At 41.5% G+C, this 19,739-nt stretch overlaps 1 protein-coding gene across 9 annotated transcripts in view; it reads left to right on the top strand.

Moving 5' to 3' along the window:
- Positions 1 to 10,562: 10,562 nt before the first annotated feature.
- Positions 10,563 to 19,739, top strand: part of Ntng1 (netrin G1) — a 346,569-nt gene continuing 337,392 nt past the window's right edge. The window contains exons 1-2 of one of the 9 annotated variants that reach the window (XM_060392866.1): positions 10,563 to 11,958; positions 18,766 to 19,512. In XM_060392866.1, the coding sequence (XP_060248849.1) occupies positions 19,267 to 19,512 (246 nt within the window). In that variant the 5' untranslated portion in view covers positions 10,563 to 11,958; positions 18,766 to 19,266. Of the gene's footprint in view, positions 11,959 to 12,075; positions 12,250 to 13,702; positions 13,848 to 18,765; positions 19,513 to 19,739 lie in introns of those variants that run through there. The other 8 variants (XM_060392869.1, XM_060392871.1, XM_060392872.1 and 5 more) reach the window with 8 other exon arrangements.

The raw sequence follows: 19,739 nt of genomic DNA on the forward strand, positions 1-19,739 counted from the left end.
GCTTATCGTTTATTTTACAAGCTTCCACATCTGGCTTCCAAAATAACTCAAGATGGTCATTCTTGCTCCTGATGTCATGTCTGTATTTAGTGGGAAGGAGACCAGGGATGAGGAAAGCAAGATTCTTTCCTTTAAGGATATTTGTTGGAAGATTTACATGCACTTTTTTAAAGGGGTGCAAAACGTTCTCATTTAAAATTCTTTTGGTAGAACAGAAAAGAACAAGTGATGGGGACAGAAATGACAGTGGCAGAATGTACTTCGAGATCTGGATTTATTTTTTAACATGTCTATTTTTTAAAGTTTTTTTATTTATTACAATTTATTCATTTTGTATCCCAGCTGTAGCCTCCTCCCTCCACCCCTCCCAATCCTCCCTCCCTCTTTTTCTCCCATGTCCCTCCCCCAGTCCACTGATAGGGGAGGTCCTTCTCCCCTTCCATCTGACCCTAGCCTACCAGGTCTCATCATAGCCAAACTTTGGGCAGAGTGCAGGGAGTCTTATGAAAGAAGGGAGAGATAGAAAGACCTGGAGGGGACAGGAGTTCCATAAGCAGAGCAACAGAACTAAAAAATCTGGGTGCAGGGGTCTTTTCTGAGACTGATACTCCAACCAAGGACCATGCATGGAGATAACATAGAACCCCTGCGCAGATGTAGCCCATAGAATCTGGATCTTAATAGAACAACTTGAAAGTCACTCTGTCAGAAACTATTTCAAATTGTAAAAATTTTATAAGTTTTATGAGACATACTCATTTGCTACTGAGCAGGACATATTCCTGGCATACACCCCAAATAAAAATGTTATAAAGCGAGACAAGGCCAGAGCACCTACATGACCCCCATGCATCATTGCAAAAGATCTGTGACATCAGCCTCCACCTTTCAAGAAGCTGTTACAACTGAAAAACTGCAGTGATCGATTCCTTAAGACTGTCTCTGACATGAACTCAGTGGCTATCTTTTTAATCACCTCCCCCTGAGGGGAGAGCAGCCTTATATATATACATATAGTAGATAGTTGTTATCAAGTAGCTTACATGATCATTCTCTTTTATTATCCACTAGTAAACTTGGGAAAAGTTGGTGTGATATACATTGTGGTGCACATTTTAAGTTTTATTCCCAACTCAATCTCATTTCTGCAGCTTTCCTGGTAGGAGTCATATTTTATGTGCATCTTACAAGTGGCTTAACAATCAATTATGTTTAATGATGGTAGAACAAATTAAAAAAACTGTAAAAGGAGAAAAAAAACAGAAAATTACAAAAAAAAATGAAATCTCCAGCTACTGTTAATGATCTTAATAAGCACAGTAATACTAGCTAACATCACAAGAAAAAAAATGCAGGCTTTGCACTTATGTATGTTCCTGCATGCACATGTGTGTGTATGTGTGTGTTTAACTCTTTCAGAAATTTATACGGTCATGTGATATGAACACAAGCCTTTGGTTACACCTAGAAGAATTTCGTAAGCATGAATCTGAAAAGTGTCTCTTCTATGCATTTCCATCAACTTTCAGCACAAGTTACTTCGTCTCTGTCCACACTGACGTCTTCTCCCAGTGAGTCGTAGGTGAACTGTTGCGTTTTCTGTTTCCACTGTCCAGAGCATTTACCCTTTCTCCCTCCACAGGCCCCAGCTGTCTTTCTGCTGTAAGCTTTTGTCCCGTGCCTTCCTCTCCTTGGTGTCCACACTGAACACTCATTTCATTTTGCAGTCAACCATAAATAGATGACTCCAAATCCTTCGATCCTGTCCTGTTTTTTTCACTTACATGTGTATTTCTTTGGGGAGTGTAACAGATCATGTGTTTGTTATGTTTTTGTTTCCATCCTTTGCTTTCCACCTGGGGTCTGAGCTTCCCTAGCTGACTCTGCCTTACTCCTATGTAAATGTCAGCTTCCTAGAACAGCTCATGTATGATGCACTCAATTCACATTTGATTAAATGAATGACAGCTTTTGTATTTTGAACAGATGAATAAAAGTGAAATTATTAGAGCTTTCATGAGACTGTTTTTATTGTTACCTAATTTAAAAAGAATATTTAGCCAGGGGGTGGTGCTGCATGCCTTTAATCCTAGTATTGGGGAGGCAGAGGCAGGAAGATCTCTGCATTAGAGGTCAGCTTGGTTCATAGAGCAAGTTCCAAGACAGCCAGGGCTAAGCAGAGAAACCTTGTCTCAAACGCACAAACAAACAAAAAACTAAAAAATCCGGGCTTCATGGTGCAGGCCTTCAATTCCAGCACTAGGGAGGTAGAAGCAGGTGGATTTCTGTGAGTTTGAGGCCAGCCTGGTCTGCAAAGTGAGTCCAGGATAGCTGAGACTCTGTTACACAGAAAAACCTTGTCTCAAAAACAAACAAACAAACAGAGAAATATTTAGCTTAAAATTATTTTTATGTAAACAATTTTTACGAGAACTATCCTTGCATCTAATGTTTCTTTAGTTTATCTCTTTATGAATATTATAAATTAGAAATAAATTTAAAAGATGAATCATGTGATTTGTGATAATTTAGTTTATGTGCACATTTATAAATATATTTCCATGTGTTTAACTCAAAGCTATTGTAAAATGGTATCTAATGAAACAGTAGGTGTCAAAGACCAGAATTCAAGTTCTTGGCACAAGGCCTTTCAGAGGTGTTTACAGCCTTGGTTAACCAACTTAGCCTTTATCCTCAGCCTCAGTATCCTCAGCTGTAACAGGAATGGGAATTTCACTTGGAACTTTATTTGCTCTACTATCTTCTGGATACTTTTCCAACTCTTCATTGGGAAATCCAAGGAACATGCTTCTATATGCTTATTTTAAGTTTTCAAATCTATGCCCCACATACTATAACACAGTTCATTGCGAACACTCTGAAGTTTGCCTACCATCTCCTGAGAACAGATTCCCATCACCAGCTTCTCTGAATTTGCCCTGGTTCCTGATGAACTCCCTTGATGATTTACTCCAGCCCTAGAACAGCTAACTCCTTGTCTCGCATGCTTCGGGGAAAAAATCCCCACCTTAGAATACAAACAGTGCTTGGGTTCAATGTGTTTCATGCTTGCACAGTGTGATGCAGTTTATAGAGTACTCAAGTAACTAACTCAAGTGAGTTCTTCAGTATAGAAATTATATCTGGTATTTCTGAATATATTTTTAGAGTTCTTGATACAGAGTTTACATAATAGATGACCTAAAATGTTTGTTAAGAAAATTAATAAGTGTCAGCATTAATGGAAGGTTTGATAGCGTAATGTGTCAAATAAACAGTAGCAAAAACATCCTTTTTCTTTTTTTTAACCAAACATCACATTTAATCCTCACAACAGTCCCACAGGATTCTCCACTTTATTCCCATTAGTTCTGTTTCGCAGCTGAGAAAATGGGACTGAGAAAGGTTAAGCCAGTTAACTAAGGCAGTATATCGCGAAGGCTGGCACCAAGAGCTTGAACTCTGATCTTTGACACTTGCCTGTGGGTTATACATTTTACAATACCTTCAAAAATTAAAACATATTCATAAATGTATGCATGACATATTCAATTCACCCATGCTTCTGCATAGTTTACTGATGTTTTATCCTGAAATGCTTTGGAGGCTCTGACCTGTGTGGAAGTCAGAGAGCCATGATCGACAAGGGCATTTTACATACATGTACTATTTACTGCTGGTAAAGAAAGTCTAGTAATCCCTGCTTGCTTTTGAAAAACTCACCCAGAATGAAATGTTCAAAAACCTTCTAACACCTCTTGACTGGATCTTATGGTAGTTTTTAGGGAGCTGGTATTTGCCAGTCTAGGAATAAATTTCTAGGAGAGATTATGGCAGCTTATAGCTAATACGTATAGTCTAGAAACTGGGCTTCAGTGAGTATGGTTACAAATTAACCGTATTATGTGGCAAATGCCTGATTCCTTTCTCCCTTAAAAATATGATCTCAAAGCCCTTGGCCTTTATTCTAACTAGTTTTTCAGGGAATCAAACTTATATCCCACTTAATTCTAATATATAGAAATTCATAGACAACTTTTAAAATCAGAGATTCTGTCCATTATCCAAGAAGATGAACGCTTGATTTCTTTTTACCTTAGCTTTCATTTAAATTAATCTCAGCCTCAAAGCAAGACTCAAGATACAAAAATGTAAAGCATAGTTTAAGCTTGCGATGGCCAAAGTTTATTGTGATTCAGTGGGAGTCACTCTGGTGGATGCAAATTCACTTGCTGGGGGATGGGTTAGGCCACCTGGTTTGTAACAGGCCACCAAGGTCCCTCTGAGGTAGAAAACATGTCGCCTGCTTTTGATTCATCGGACTCAACCCCTCATTTTATCACTGAGAAAGTGAAGAAGTGAAATGACGTAAATTCACACAGTCAGAAAGTTTTATAACAGGCTAGAGTTTGTAGTTCCTCATTTAGTTCTACTTTTCCTGTACAGTGTCAGAATTTCTGAAGAAAAATTCCTCTTGAAATATTTCTCTTTGTCTGTCTGTCTGTCTGCTTGTCTTAAACTGGTTCTTAGGCCAATCTGTTCTTTTTCTGTTGTATATAAAGGTTATACTTCTGGCTATTTTAAGGAGGTTTGAACATCCAGTTTTCTTTTCTGATCACTTCTTTGCATAAGGGTTCTTTAGAGATCCTAGCTGCAATACAGGTGTGTATGTGTGTGAGAGAGAGAGAGACAGAGAGAGAGAGAGAGAGAGAGAGAGAGAGAGATGCTATGCCATAACTGACAGTCTAGGTAGTGTTTTTTGTTGTTGTAGTTTTGGTTTTGGCTTTTTGCTTTGTTTTGTTTTTCTATATTGCAGACTCAGCCTCTCTGATGCTGCCATTTTTAGATAATTAATGAAAATTGTGTTCATATTTATAGCCCATATTTATATCCATATTTACAAGTGGCCTAAGAAAATTTGTTTCCTTGCTATTTTCCTTGCCTTTAGTTCTTATTGTGGATTTTTGTTGTTTAACTGGTTACAAGGTTTTTCACAAGGGCCATCTTTATGTACTGTAAGCTGCAGTCATGACAAACTGTTTGGATATCCCCCAAATATTTCCTTCAGGTTACATCCCTAACTTCCCTCTCTCCCTGGTGCTTGGCCAGAATGAAGCCTGTGTGTTTAATGGGTAACTATTTTTCATTTGAGGTATGCTGTATGAACCGTCCAGTCTGTCTAGCCAGCTTTGTCTTGGATCCTCAAGGAAGATCATGTCTCTTTCCCCTTAGAGCTCCTTTGTTTCTTGTGGGCTTCTTAGTCAGTTCCTGTGGCGATATGCTGTTATCTGTTCACAAGTTTGTTTTCCTAAACATGTTGCAAGCCACACAAGAGACCACCATAGTAATCTTATTTCCAGTGCAGTCTTGTACGGAGTAGACGTGAAATTCATCTTTGAGGAAGAAGAATAAGAACAGGGGAAGAGAACAGGAAATAAATTCTATTTTGTGAGATCATAGGAATCCGGCCATTATGTTATTTTCTGTGGGACTTCAGAGTTCAGAGAACTGACAATTGGGTGTCTTGCTGGCTTATTAAAGTAAGAAGGTTTCATAATGCCTCTGCTTTCATTGCTTTGCCTTATAAATGGAGGCCGGACTTAAGAGACTTAGTCATTTTCTCAGCAGTGGGAACCTCATTGAAGAAAGAGAAGGCAGCCCAGTAGGAAGTAAAGGCCACTTGGCATGAATTGGCCTTACTCACCAGAAGCCAGCAGCCAGCTCCCACCCACTGCTTCCATTCAGGTTGAAGGACAGAGCAGTGAAGATGCTCCAAAAGCAATGGCAGTGATGACTGGAAAATGGTAAACCTCAAACTAAACTCAGAAACAAGAAATCAAGAAAAGAAGGAACACATCTCTGGATGAAGTACATCACAAATCTGGTGGTGCCCTGGGACCTCAGCTTTCTTCTCTGCACCTGCTTACTCCCAGTTTATATTGTGGACACTCACTGCTGTGGTTTGTTGAAGTATAGCTGGTCCATAATTGCATTCTGTTCTATATTTACACGGTAGCTTTGTGGGTATAATGTTCTTTTAGAATGCATACACCTTACCCTTGTTCATTCAAGTGCTGATTTCTCTCACCTACTCTCTGGTTTCAATCCGGACATTGCATTTTGATACTTTTTCTAAGCATCACCTCTCTCAGCTTTGTGTAAACATGTCAAAATTAAACAACCAGCTACTATGTTGAGCAATGGAGAGGAAGGAGTAGGAGGAAGAGAGGAGGAGCCAGAGGAGAGGGAGGAGTGGGAGGCAGAAGAGGGCAGAAGCTGGGAGAGCAGAGGCTGGAGGAGAGGTCTTGGGATGACATGGAGAATGAATCGGACCTAAGATATGACTAAAAGCAAGCATAATGGGTGAAATCTGAATGGAAGGAACCTATGTGGGCTTGGAGGTTTAGGATGGAATAACTCTTGCCCAGCATTGTGCTCTAAGTTAATTAAATAAATCCCAGTCTCTGTGTGGTGATTTTGGTTACACAGCTGTTTAGGATTAACCACAGCTTTACTAAAAGATAAACCAATAGTGACTGTGTGTTCCACCAATGTTCACTGAATAGAATGGCTGACGATGGGGAGGGGGTGGATGGAAAGATCTCCAAAGTGGACAGTGAACGAGGGAAGTTATTCAGCCATCACCCATGAATCTTCCTTTCAATTTTATAAAGCCGCTTTTCTGTTGTTTTTATTATTGTTGATGTGGTTGTAGAGAAAAAAATAAATAAAAAGGAAATTTCCTTTGATGAAATGTTCACAGATTCTGAATTTTGATAGTGAACGTTATCAGCCAATATACCAAATTAATGATGTGATCACATATTTTTAAGAAAGAGGTTAAAGAGGTTAATGGCCTCCGGCAGGCAAACTGAGCATAATGAAATAGCTCTCAGAATCGTACTTAGGTTATACAGATTACAGCATAATCCTAATTTGCTGGTACCGTGTTTGGCTTAAATACTTAGAAGAAAAATGAACTGTTGAAACACTTGAGTACAGAAAGAGCAAAGGAAAGGGAGTGAACAAAGAAGAAATGAAGAAGCAGGAAGTGGAATCTCTGTATGTCCTGGTTTCAACAAATTAACCGGTTGGATTAAAATGTCTAGTATCATATATTAATTAGGAAATTATTGCTACAGGCTTCTTATGGATCAGAAAGAGTAAACAAACATAATTAACACTTTAAAAATACTTCTAGTGTCCTCAGATTAGAATAGAAATGATTGATAGAATATTTGACTGACACCTATCTTTTGTAGTTTGTGTGCTTTCTCTTAAAATAAATATAATGCTAATTTTTTTGAAATTACAACATTTATTATTTCCAAACTTTTGCATGCCGTGCCATGTATTAAAAAGCACATGCTTGCTCAAGTCATGTTCCTTGCAAAAGCCATTAACCACCAATGGCTTACGCCATTAGCTTAGTCTTTGTGAGTGTGTGAACTCTGGTTTATATTATATAATACTTCTTTTGTTCTGTCACCAGCCCTGAGAGAAACAAAATGAGACTGTTTTCTAAACTTAAAGCTTTAAAAACAAAGCTTTCTGGGGACATCAGTAATACAACAGCAGAAGAATGAAAGCGTACCCTAATGATAGAGCCCGGGTCAGTTGTTTAGAGCTTGCTGGAGGTTTACATGTCAAAATATTTTAAGCCTTTGTAGCTTCAGGTAAAAGAACCTCGAAACATGTCGAAATGAGACTGCTAATTGTCTCTATAACAAAACATGCCCAAGAGAAGGCATGAAACACAGCAGGAGGCAGAAGGAGATGAAGGCTTGATAACTTCTGGGCAGATAGATTTACTGGACACAAGCAGCAACGGTAGTTAGTGCCTATGACTTAATATATAATTTTCAAGGTATATAATTATTCAAATAGATTTTGCCCCTAGTTATCGACTAAATTTTTCTCTCCACTCCACTCCCACACTATGCTTAAATTCTAATCCCCACCTTGATAATGTGACGATATTTGGAGTTGGAGCTTTGAGAAGGTAACTAGGTCACGAGGGTAGTTCATTTATTAAAGTGATTCTAGATCTCACCAGCCTTCCTCCCACCATGCAACAATTCAGAGATTTAGGTTTCTGCAACATACAAGGGGTCTCTAACTAGAACTCAACTGTCTGGCACTCCGATTTCTTTTGTCCTCAAAACTTTTAAAAATTATTATTATTATTATTATTATTATTATTATTATTATCATTATTATTATTATCATTATTATTATGAATTGAGCCACTAATACTGTGGAATTTCTTTTATGGACAACAGAAATTCCTGACACCCATGATTTGGATATTTTTAAAACCGAGTATTAATTTAATAGGTGGGGGTTAGTTCTAATTACCCGACTGAGTTCAGTAGAACTCAAGAATGGACAGAATTTATTCACACCAGCAGTAAACATTCATCTTATACCCACTTTATACCTGGTACTATGTGGTAACTGTAAAAAGACTTGTTTCTCCTTGGACCAGGTACATTGCAAACCTGCTGTCACTAGCAGTTTGGCACACTGGAGTTACAAGTATTCACGCAGCCCTGACAACTCTCTAAAGTGATTTTGGGAAGCTAAGAACCTAGAAAAATGAGCAACAGTCAAAGATCTAACAGGATTACAAATAAATGGATATCTAAATTGAAGAAGAATGAGGGGTGCGTGGAAATCAGCCAGGGAGCCGAAGCCAGACAGCTGAAAGATCAAGCTATTCACCTCTAAAGGAAGAGAGGAAAAGTAGAGTTGAAAGGTTAAATAAAAACAGAAAAATCATTCTGTCCAAAGAAAGCTAAATATATAGATATGTGTGTGCACTTGCTAAAGGCAAAAAGTAAAGTATGTCCTATATTATTTCCCATGATGTCAATGAAATAGCTGAAGTAAGTTTCTGATTGGCTTCTTATCACATACAAATATGAAAAGATATATTCAGCAAAGCAAGTTTAATGTGTGCTGGTATTAGTTCGTATCAATTTGGGCTTGTCTCATCCACCATAAGTTCTGCTTTGGAAAATCAAAATGAAATACCACCACTGCTGAGAACCAAAACTTTCCCCACCTCTACCCCAGTGGAGGATGGGAGGAGAGCCATCTTAGGTACTGAAAAGCCTCTGAGGAGTCTTAGGTGGTCACCAGCGTGTTCGATGAGTTGTTTTCTGAGTCCCTGCAAAGGTCAGGCACATGGTTGAGAGAAAACTCAGCTTTGGAAGATCTACTGTTTCTGTAGAAGACATGAAAATAGTCTCATCTCTCCAGCAGATCCTTGTGGGGCTGCTATCTCCTTCAAGGAGCAGTGAGATGTCTACAGCTCACAAAAGACTTCCCAAAAGAACTGGGATTCCTGGGAATGAGAGAATGAGGGGAGGGGTTAGCTATAGGGACTAAGGTTTCAAAGATCCCAAAATACCTTGGGAAGAAATTCTCTTAATTGTGTATAATCTGCTTTCTTTTTACTGGAGAAACAGCTAAAAGCGTCAGGTGATGATGAAACTTAAAACTCACAAACAGATTAGAAAAGGCAGTGGGGAGAAGAAAGGCTCGTAACTGTCAGTGGTCTAGAGCCCAGGCCAGTGGTCAGTAAGAAGTGAGAAGGCCACTGTGGACACTGTATCAGTCTTGCTGACAGAGACACCTCAAGAAAAGACAGGGTTCTGGGGTTGAGAGGGAGGGTTGGTTGGTGGCGGGGCAGTATTTCTACAGCATCAATGTGCTTTGAACCTGGAGGAGACAGGCTAGAGACAGAGCTAGCAATGGCCACAGGCTTGCCAGCAGCTTCATCCCCCAAGGCTGAGCCTCTTTTCTTGAAATTGCAGGGTCAGCGAACAAAGAGAAAGGAACAGAGAGGAGAAAGTTCAGACTCCAGCCCTGAGAGGAACAGACAAGAGGAACTGTCTCTTCCCCTGCTGAGGGGAGGCCATGGTGCTGGACAGATTTTCGTGTTTGGTATCCCAGCCTCCTTCCCTTCCAGGCCTCAATTTAGCAGCCCTCTGGCCACACACCCTCTCTGCCAACACCAGCCCCAGCCACTACTACGGAAAAATGTCCCTACCTCTCTTAGCTGCCTTCACTGTAGAGGGTTTAGCTAGTAACCTGAGGCTCACAGGTAGCCCTTTCTGACCTTTTGTTTTACACCGAGTGATCCTCTCTACTCCAGTTTCCCTAACATGGAGCATTTTCTCCTACCCTCACCAGCCCGAGCAAGCACCCTCTTTGTCAGTTCCTCCCTCAAATCCTTGAACCAGAGACAGGTTGCTTCTCAAATTAAACCACGTGATAGTCAAGACACCAGCTTACCGGCCCTTGCAAGCCCATTTTCTTACATTCCCTTTTCTGTATAGGAAACGCCTGGCTTCGGGGCTGTCTGTCATTGAGATGGTTGGGCTTTTGTGAGATCACTGTTTTCCCCATTGCAGCGTCCTTTTTCTTCTAATTAAAAATCTCTCCCTGCCTGTGTAAGTCGGATTGGTTTGCCTTTCACATTAGCAAATAGCTAAGGGGAGTCGTAGGAGAGCCTGGGACACATTAGTGGGGAAGTAAGCCTTGGGGCCAGGTGGCTACAAGGATGCCCAAGGGTGCCTGGGATGAGGAGCTCCTCCTTGAACTTCAACTTTCGAAAGTAGGATGAATTTCACACCAAGGAGGTTGGAAGCTCTGGCTAGGCAAACTAATGTCAAGTTAAAGAAAGACCACCGTGCTTCCAGTGAAGGGGAAGAGGGTATGTTCGTGAACATTTAGGGAGGAGAGGCAGGATCGAAGGGAGGGGGCAGAAGTAGAGGGTAGAGGGGGAGCCAGGAGCAAGCGCGTTTCTGTGGACCAACAGAGGTGGGAGAGAAGGGCGAGGGCGGCCCTGTTGTCCCAGTACACCGGGACCCTGCGCGATGGCAGTGGTGGCGGCGGTGGCCAGAGCAGCAGCCGTGAAAGCAGCGAGCGGGACGGAGTTAGGACCGCTCGGAGCGCCCAGGTCTCGAGGTAGTATAAGGTTTTTGCAATCCTTCCACTCGCTGGCAGTTGCAGACGATCTGCTTTTTAAGTGAGAAGAACACGCCACCCCTCTGAGGGCTGCGGCTTCCCGGGGCTGTTTGGTTGCTCGTCGCCTTGCCGGCCCCTGGCGCTCACTCTCTAAATTCGTCCGCGCCCCTAAGTTTGTCGAGAGCTGGCTGCGGGCTGGGAGCAGGGTCCCGGCCGGGTGCCGCGGGCGGGGGCTGGGAAGCCGCGAGCCGCAATCCAGAAGCATCTCGGGGCCATGTATATTTCATCAAACGGACTTTGGGTGCGTCGCGTCTCGCAACCATCAACGCTATGTGCAGTGACATTTCTGACTTGAGTGGAGGAATGCGCGAGGAAAACCGGGGCAAAATCGCTTCGAACGGATCTTCTTGGCGCCAAGGCTGAACCGTCTTGATTTATGTCGCTTCTGACAAAAAGGGAGAGAGAGAAAGACCCAACGTCTCCATCTGAAATAAAATGAAAGCGGTGCCAAGCGGGATAGAACCGCCCGGCTGCTGGTTCTGATCCCCTGGGATCCGGGGGAGAAAAAAAAGAAAAAAAAATCCCTCTTCGGCTTAAAAGAAAAGAAAAAAAGGAATAGAAATAGAGAAGAGAAAGAGAGGAAGAAGAAGAAGAAACCACAGTAAAAGTTTAAGGCGAGAAGTGGCAGCGGCGGTGGCGCGGGGAGGCTGCGAGCAGAGAGGCTGGCGAGCCCCGGGAAGGCGGCGATTCGGCTCCTGATCCCACTGTATTTTTGGAGGGAGAGGCACCTTTCTCGTCCTCGCTTCCTCTCCTCCCACCCCTCTCCCTCCCCCTCATCTACCTGTCAAAGTCACTGATCTTTTTGCATTTTGGAAGAGGACGTCAACGGGAAGGAATCCCCCCTCCCACCCCCCAAGTCAGGGTCCCGTCTCCGAGAGGGGGCGACGCGCGACGAGGCTGCCCCAGGGGCGCGAGGCCAAGGTAACCCGGGCTGGGGGTTCCGGGCGCCACGGGGGTCTGGGGCCCGCGGACTCCTCCTTCCCACGGCCAGCAGGGCGCTTGCAGGGCGGGAGACGCACCCCGGGGCTGTGGTGGCGGCGACGGGTCCACACCCGCAGCAGCGTTCCCTTTCCACCCGCGCCTCGCGCGCCGCCGGCGGGTCCCCGAAGCCGCGGTCGCCGCCCCACGCGGGACCAAGCTGGGCAGGGCCACCGCCCGCCCCGGGGCCGTCGGCTGGGCTCCCGCCCGGCGCAGGGCCAGCGGGGGTCCCCGGTAAGTGTCGCCGGCTCCCCTCTCCTCCGGAGACCCGCGCCTCTCTGGGTGGCCCCTCTCCACCAGCTCCCTCCCTCCCTCCTGCCAGCCCTCCCTCTGCCAACCCCCGGTGCCCGCCGAGGGCGGGAGGGGAGATGCGGGTGGGCGAGGAACTTTGGAAAGCGCCTTAAGGAGGCAGCCAGGAGCCTGTGCGCACTCCCGAGCCCGCACCTCTCACACCCACAATAGATCCCCGGCGTGCGCCCTGCACGGGGTCGCTGGCTGTCGCCTCCCGAACCTCCATCCACCCACCCGCAAAGCGCGGAGCTCTCGCTCTCCCACACACACCTGACCACACGCGGCGCACAAGCTTTTTTTTTTTTTTTTTTTTTTAATTTAAAATTTTCTTTTTCCAGTTTTCTCAGCTGGGAAAAATAAATAAATAAAAACTTGCCTTGTTGCTCGCCCTGTGGAGAGCTTTTGAAGTCCCTCTTTTAATCTCCTTTATTGGTGCGAGATTAAAGCATTACTACCACACATTGTGCAGCTGGGGAGAGAGGGACGTGGAAGGGGGAAAGGAGCTTTGGAAGGCTGGTGGGAGCCTTTCCTCCCATACTCTTTCGCATTATCAGTTGATGGATTCGGCCGGGGACATGGAGTTTCTCTGTGCTATGGATCCGTGGGTATCTATATATAATACAAATAATACCGAATATTATTGGGCCCCAAATAACCAATTAAGTGATTCATAGGAGAGAAACTTAGATTTTTAAAAAAGAAACTGCGCCCTCTGCTGTTTGTTTTGGTAACCTCATCCAGGGACTTTTTACCACCACCATCACCCCCCTTGAAATCGCCTATGAGTAGCTGTCATTTTACAGGGGGGCATGGAAGGAAAATCCCTAGAGGGGGATTTTAAAGGAAGTTTGTTTGAAAAGGTGTCAGGCAGAGTTTCTTCTGCTGCACCAGGATTTTAGATAACAGGTCCTCTAGCTGTCTCCTCCTTTGTGCCCTGTTTCCTTACCTAAGGAATAATCAAGCAACTTCACAATAGTTTGTCACTCTTTCACAGTGGAAAATTCTGAACAAAACTCGGAATTCTACTTAACATATGGTGGATCTGGCAGCAGCTTTGCTCTGGAAATCAGGCCTCTTTCTATGGCTGAAAATACTAAAAGTTTTCCTATCTTAACAGAAATGAAAAGAAAAAAGGAAGCAGAGATCTTTCCCCTCAAAACCATTTGTTCAAATACGCAGTGATTAGGCTTGCTAGAAAGTTTTGTATGGTCGTTTGATTAGGGTAAGGATGTTCTGATTTGTGTGGCCCTTGAAAAGTAAAGTTCCTCTAATCTGTGAGGAGGTCTGCAGGAATTTCGTACTTTGTCTCTTTGAATGCCCTACCCACTAAGCTTTTCTCTTTGGCAGAGGGAAGTCGGCTCAATAATTGTCCAAGACTATTTTTAAACATATAAAACTTTCGGTCGTTTCTTAAAGGCTGGATCGTTGCACGGGAATCAGGGTGCAGAGAAGAACTACATCAGGCATTTCACGTGTCATGCGGCCCCTCTTCCATGCACAAAGGGGCTGGCTTCTCTTCTAGACACCAACCATGGCAGGAGGTATCTTTAATCACTAAATACCAACAGGAGAGCATTCAGTATTTCATGTCTTTAACTTTTAATTTGTTGGCATTTCTTGTAGTTGTATTTAAGAGGAATGACACGTATTTCAAAGGGCAGTGGTTTATTTGGATGTACAACTATGTGTTAGTTTTGTGTTTGTTTGTTTTTTTTTTTTCACCTTTCACTGGGCATTTTGTTCACATGGTTCAGGTTAGCTGTTTTATTTTGTTTTTTCTTGTTTTTAGAAGGCAGCTAATGCATGTTGAATTTTCCTTCATGTATTTACCAGGGGGAGCAAATATCTGTCTTAGCTCCTGTTATTATTCTGCAAAACGTCAGGCAGTGTGTTTAAGCCAGTGTGCATTTTAGCTGGCAGGTTTTGTAGGTAAGGATTTTGGAGAGAGTTTTTGAATGATAATAAGCACCAAGACACTGTGAAGGAAATAAAATTTCCTGCAACTTAAGAAAACAAGGATATGTTAGCACTGAAATGTGTACACGTGTGTATGTGTGAGTTCTGCCGTTTAAAGGGAAGTAAGCGGTTTAACATGTTTCGGACAATGACTTGAATCTTCGAATCTGGAGTCCTGGTTCAAACTTCAAGTGGGTGCGGACTTTTTCAGCTGTGTGTGTAGAAGTTTGTGTTTCTGAACTTCCCTCTATTAGAAGGAAGTGTCTTTCTCTCACAGGACAGTGCAATGCCAGGCTTCTCTCAGGCTTGCTTGATTCTGAAGTAATTTTACATTTTACCTCTGCCACGCCACACACACACACACACACACACACACACACACACAGAAACATCCTAGAAAATATGTGCTGACTTGCATCGTTGATCTTCTCTGGATAAAAATAGAGATTTTTAAAATACTAATGTGTGGTAATTGTCTTTTTTTTTTTTAACTCCTGTGATTGTTTTTTCTTTTATAATACTCAGTCACTTAGGAGTAAGACCTCTCAAAATTGTTGGATTATACGTTAGATTCCTTATGTTTTTGAGGTAGTTAAGAAAGACAGGAGCCTCTGTTTCTCATGAAGAAACCAAAGATCCTCTTTTCACAACAAGCAGAGCAGTGCAAACAGCCTTGAATGTGTGTAAACGTAATCTCACTTTGACTGTGTTCATAGCTGCTAATCTTCACAGGTTATGGACTTTGTATATTGCTTCCCCTTTTTTTCCTTTTGTCAATGAAACGTGATTATCTTCAGTTTTCCTTCTGTTCATATCCATTCAGAAACATGCAGTTTTACAAATGTGTTAATGTCTTCAAAGAATGAGTCAATAATTGTCTATTTCAGGTGCTCTCGATGAGCTATGTATTAATGTGATACTTAGCCTGTTACCACACCCCAACTTCCTAGTGACATTATATAATGAAAAGAATGCTAAAATCCACTGAGTGAAAGTTGGTAGATTTACTGGCAATATTTTTCCCTCAGTGGAAGAAAATGGCAATTGCTTTGGGACTGTAATGGCTTATTTTTTTAATTGTTATTAGCTTTGTGTAATAGTTTGGAGCCATTTTTTTTCTCTTTCTGATGGGGGGAAGATCTGTGAAATTTCCTCTGCAAAGTTAATCTAAGGTGGAAAGAAATCAGCTACAGAATCCTGGGAAAATGTATGTTCCATGGATGTAAAACCATTCTGTAGCCTATTTTAGCCCTGATCATTAATACCTATTATTATGTAATTTTGTATTTTTTTATTAGCTTTGCAAATTCATACACCAGAGATCCACATACTTGTAGCATATTAATGGGAAAATAATTCAGTCACAAAGGACTTCTTACTACTTTAGTTCATATATAGAGATGGTAGGAGCCTTTGATTGTTCTGAGTTCCCAAGGTGGGAAAAATGTGGATTCAGAGCTGGCACTACCCAGAGCCCTCCTGAGGTTGCCCTTATCCCAGTGAGGCAGACACTTGAGACGAATTCACAGTCTTTGGCCATTAGTTCAGTTATGTGCCGGAAGGGATGCCTTTAGGATACTAAGCCCTGAAACATGTCATTGGCTGCCCTTCCCCTAATCAGTTTGTCTAGCCATTTGCAATCATGGCCTAGCTTTTAGGAAGATATTGATATTTTTAATCTGGTTGAGAGGACACCCAGCTGCAAACCAACAGCATTAAATATTGAAGGTGGGGCCATAAATAATATTTTCTTTGTACAACATTTATTTTCTTTGAAAATCCCATAATTACACCTTCATAACAAACCCCCGATTCTCACAAGGCCTCCCCTTTGTCACTAACGTTCATATGTTTAATTTCTTCTAGAGTAGAAGGATTTATTTGGTATGCTGTGTGATAGTGGGGGCTAAGGAGACTTTGACATGAAGGTCCAAAAGAGGGGATGATACAGACTTCAAAGTTAGAAAGGAAAAAATAATTACACTACAGAATAGCTTATGACTGTGCACTGATTTGCATTACGCTGTGGTCAATACCTTTTTTCTGTGTCAATGGGAGCTCATTAAATGTAAATTCTGCAGACAAACTGAGCCACGCCATATTAGTGCTTGCCAAAGCTTGACATTTTTAATACATTAATAACATGTCTGTAGTGTAATGGAAAACTATTAATCACAACTGGTTAGGTGCCAGAAATTTAAGCTATAATTGGCTGCCTCTTGTCAAGAGTGACTGTCGCACAGTCCTGTAACTGCCTAATATTCAAATATCTTGCACACCTCTGCATCTTTCCCTGTCAATTCTCTAACTTCGATCAATGGTGTAGTCCATAACTCTGTGTAAAAGCCATCATCACAGTTCTGGTAGGTTTTAATGAGAATCCCTTGCATGGGAAGTGCTATTCTGTTGTCCGGAGGTAGGAAGAGTTACATGCATTTCCGAAGCATTTCCTTAGTGTCCACAATTTCCATGGGAAAATCAACCAGATGAGGCCATGGAGGTCAAACAGGCATGAAAACAGGGTAGCAAAGAATAGATGGTTGAGGGAACAGGATTGGTTTAAAAAAGTAAAGGCATTTTCCAAGAGTCATTTATATATTTGAAATGGTCTTTTAAAGATAATATTACAAATTAACTAAATATTCATTCAATTCAAACTCAAAGCCATTGGGGTCCAAGTCTTTATGATTATATTGTTCCTGACCTAAAAACTGTTGGCTTTTGAAACTGAAAAGGTGACGTTAATAATTTTAGAACTAGTGGATTTTATACAACTTTATCTCTAATGCTCTTTTTCCTCACTTTCCAAAGTGTCTGCTTCCTATTGTACAGATGTAGTAAACATAGTTGAAAAACGAATCTAGGAAATGTTCATTTCCTTCGTTTTAATGCCTTTTAAGATTATTAATAGTCAATGTGTTGGATGTTTCCGAAAATACCACCTTAATGAATTTGAAAACAAACAAACAAAAGCTGAAAGGCTCAAGTAGCCATAACACATGCTCCTATAATGTTTTATTTATTTTTCTTTTTAGCTAAGATTCCAAAATGCATGCCACTGAATAGTGTCAGAGTCACAAAGAAGAAGCAAATTTAAATCTGTAGCTTATACATGTTTAGACACACTGCTAATTATTGCTTCATGGGAACTCAAATATTCAACACTTTTCCTAATAGAAAATATCACAAATTGCAGCTGTATGATAACATTATATGAATTGAATATAATGAAAATTGCACTTGCATCCATAAAGCAATTATTATAAATTACTTTGCTATGGAAACACAATTCAACCATCTGTTGGCATTTCATAGTCTCTGTGGCTTAGTTCATTTTAAGATGGTGCATTATTTAAATATAGTGAATTCCCTTTATAAGATTGCTTAAAGATAGTGAACTTCCTTATTTAAACTGTTTAATATGAATCACAGAGTCTGTAATAGAATTTTCCATAGCTGTATGCTTTTAATTTTGTTCTTTTAAAGCTGAAAAAAAATTCCTAACTTGAACTAGGAATATGAACCAAAGAACTAAAAAGTATATTTTCACACCTGGGTTTCAAATGTTAACATGATTTGAATAGTTGAAAAGTTGCTTAGTAGAACTTATCAGTGACTTGTATCTGTATGTTACACAGGCCACGTTACCTATCAGTTTACCCAAAGTACTTTGAAATGGAAAATTTTATTTTGTTTTAGAATTAGTGCCCTGTTATTCTGCTTCATGGCCTGTTAACTCACCCTCAGCTGTTTTTATATGTGCATTTTAAATTGTGTCTTTTTACTATGGAGCTTTCGATTTTAAACCAGCGTATAAAATTTACCTTTGGGACAAATTCTCTTCTGTTACAGAAACTGCAAATGAAGATGTGATGGCTATAAAAAGATATAAGATAATAGAAGGTTCTTATGAAAAGAATGTTTGCCCCTTTGGTTTTATTTATTTGTTTATTGAGTATTTTCAGAGAGCCTAATGACCTTTTTAAGTAAATGCAACTAAACAAAAGATATTAACTTGTTCCAATAAAATGAAAAATCTAGAGACAGGCTTGTGCCAAGGGACCACTCAGGTCCCTTACAAAAGCTAAGAAATGTGCAAGGAATTTGGAGAATTTCAGGGTCTCTTTGCCAAGAGACAAAAGGCACACTAGTAGTTGTCATTGTTATAAAGGCTCTCTTTATCCCCATTGTTCTCTTGGAAGATTTTTTTAGCTAGCTCTGAGAGAGCTGTTTAAATCCAGAAGCTGGTTCTCACCTGCTAACTCACCTGTTAACTAGAATATATTCATCTACCTTTCTTATGGAAGAGTCGGATTTTTCCTGTCGAAATCCTCCCCAACATGATTGGTTACAGCAATCATCCTAGCAAGGCTTCCAAATGAAGTTATCCATGTTACACCATTTGCTTTATAGCATACAGGGCCTCCAAAATGTCAGCATACTCTACATTTCCTAATGTATTGATTCTAGGGCAATAATTCTTGCTCTTATTGTTTCCAAAAGGTTGTTGGTGCCAGAAAGAAAAAAAAGAAAATGATTGATGGGAAACAGACACAGGACTGTAGACAATCGCCCCTCTGCTTCTGATACGGATACCTCAGCGCCTCTGAGCAGCCCAGGTGAACCCTGAACGCTGAGGATCACTCAGGATTATCGGATGTACAACGGGAGAGCCATCACTTCTCTAAGTTATTATCTGCTCCTGGACATCTTTCACAAAAGTCTAATAGATATGTTTCACGAGGAGAAAAGGCTGCAAGCTGTTAATGCCTGACACAGAAGCAGGTTAGGCTCCCACCAAAGTCCTCAGCATACCTGACCACGCGCAATATTTCAATCTATCGCATTTGGTTTTGGAATCTGCTTTGAGACCTCAGACTTTTTTTTTTCTTTAATATACAGACCTACCTACATAAAGACACACACACATACATAATACGCTCATGTGTATGTAAAAGAGACACTGATTGCAAATAAGACACGAAGATTGCCAAGATTTTAGAGATGTATTTGTCAAGGTTCCTGTCGATCCATGCCCTGTGGGTTACAGTGTCCTCTGTGATGCAGCCCTACCCTTTAGTGTGGGGACATTACGATGTGTGTAAAACTCAGATTTACACCGAAGAAGGGAAAGTTTGGGATTACATGGCCTGCCAGCCGGAATCCACGGACATGACAAAATATCTGAAAGTGAAACTGGATCCTCCGGATATTACCTGTGGAGATCCTCCCGAGTCGTTCTGTGCAATGGTGAGGCAGTGCTTTTGAGCAGCATATTTCACGTAAATGGCATTAAATCTCATAGGCAAACAGCTGTGGTGAGCGTGAAGGCTCAGTTTGGTAGAGTCAAATCTGCAGGTGGAAGATCCGTGTTAAGAGCTGAGCTTCATTCTCAGTGGAGACTTAGCCTACCTAGGGTTACAATATATGGGATGTGATTGATATATGGGAACTTCCTGCTAGCCAGCAAGCCAAAA

Source organism: Meriones unguiculatus, chromosome 10, assembly GCF_030254825.1.
Source record: "Meriones unguiculatus strain TT.TT164.6M chromosome 10, Bangor_MerUng_6.1, whole genome shotgun sequence".
NCBI lineage: Eukaryota > Metazoa > Chordata > Mammalia > Rodentia > Muridae > Meriones > Meriones unguiculatus.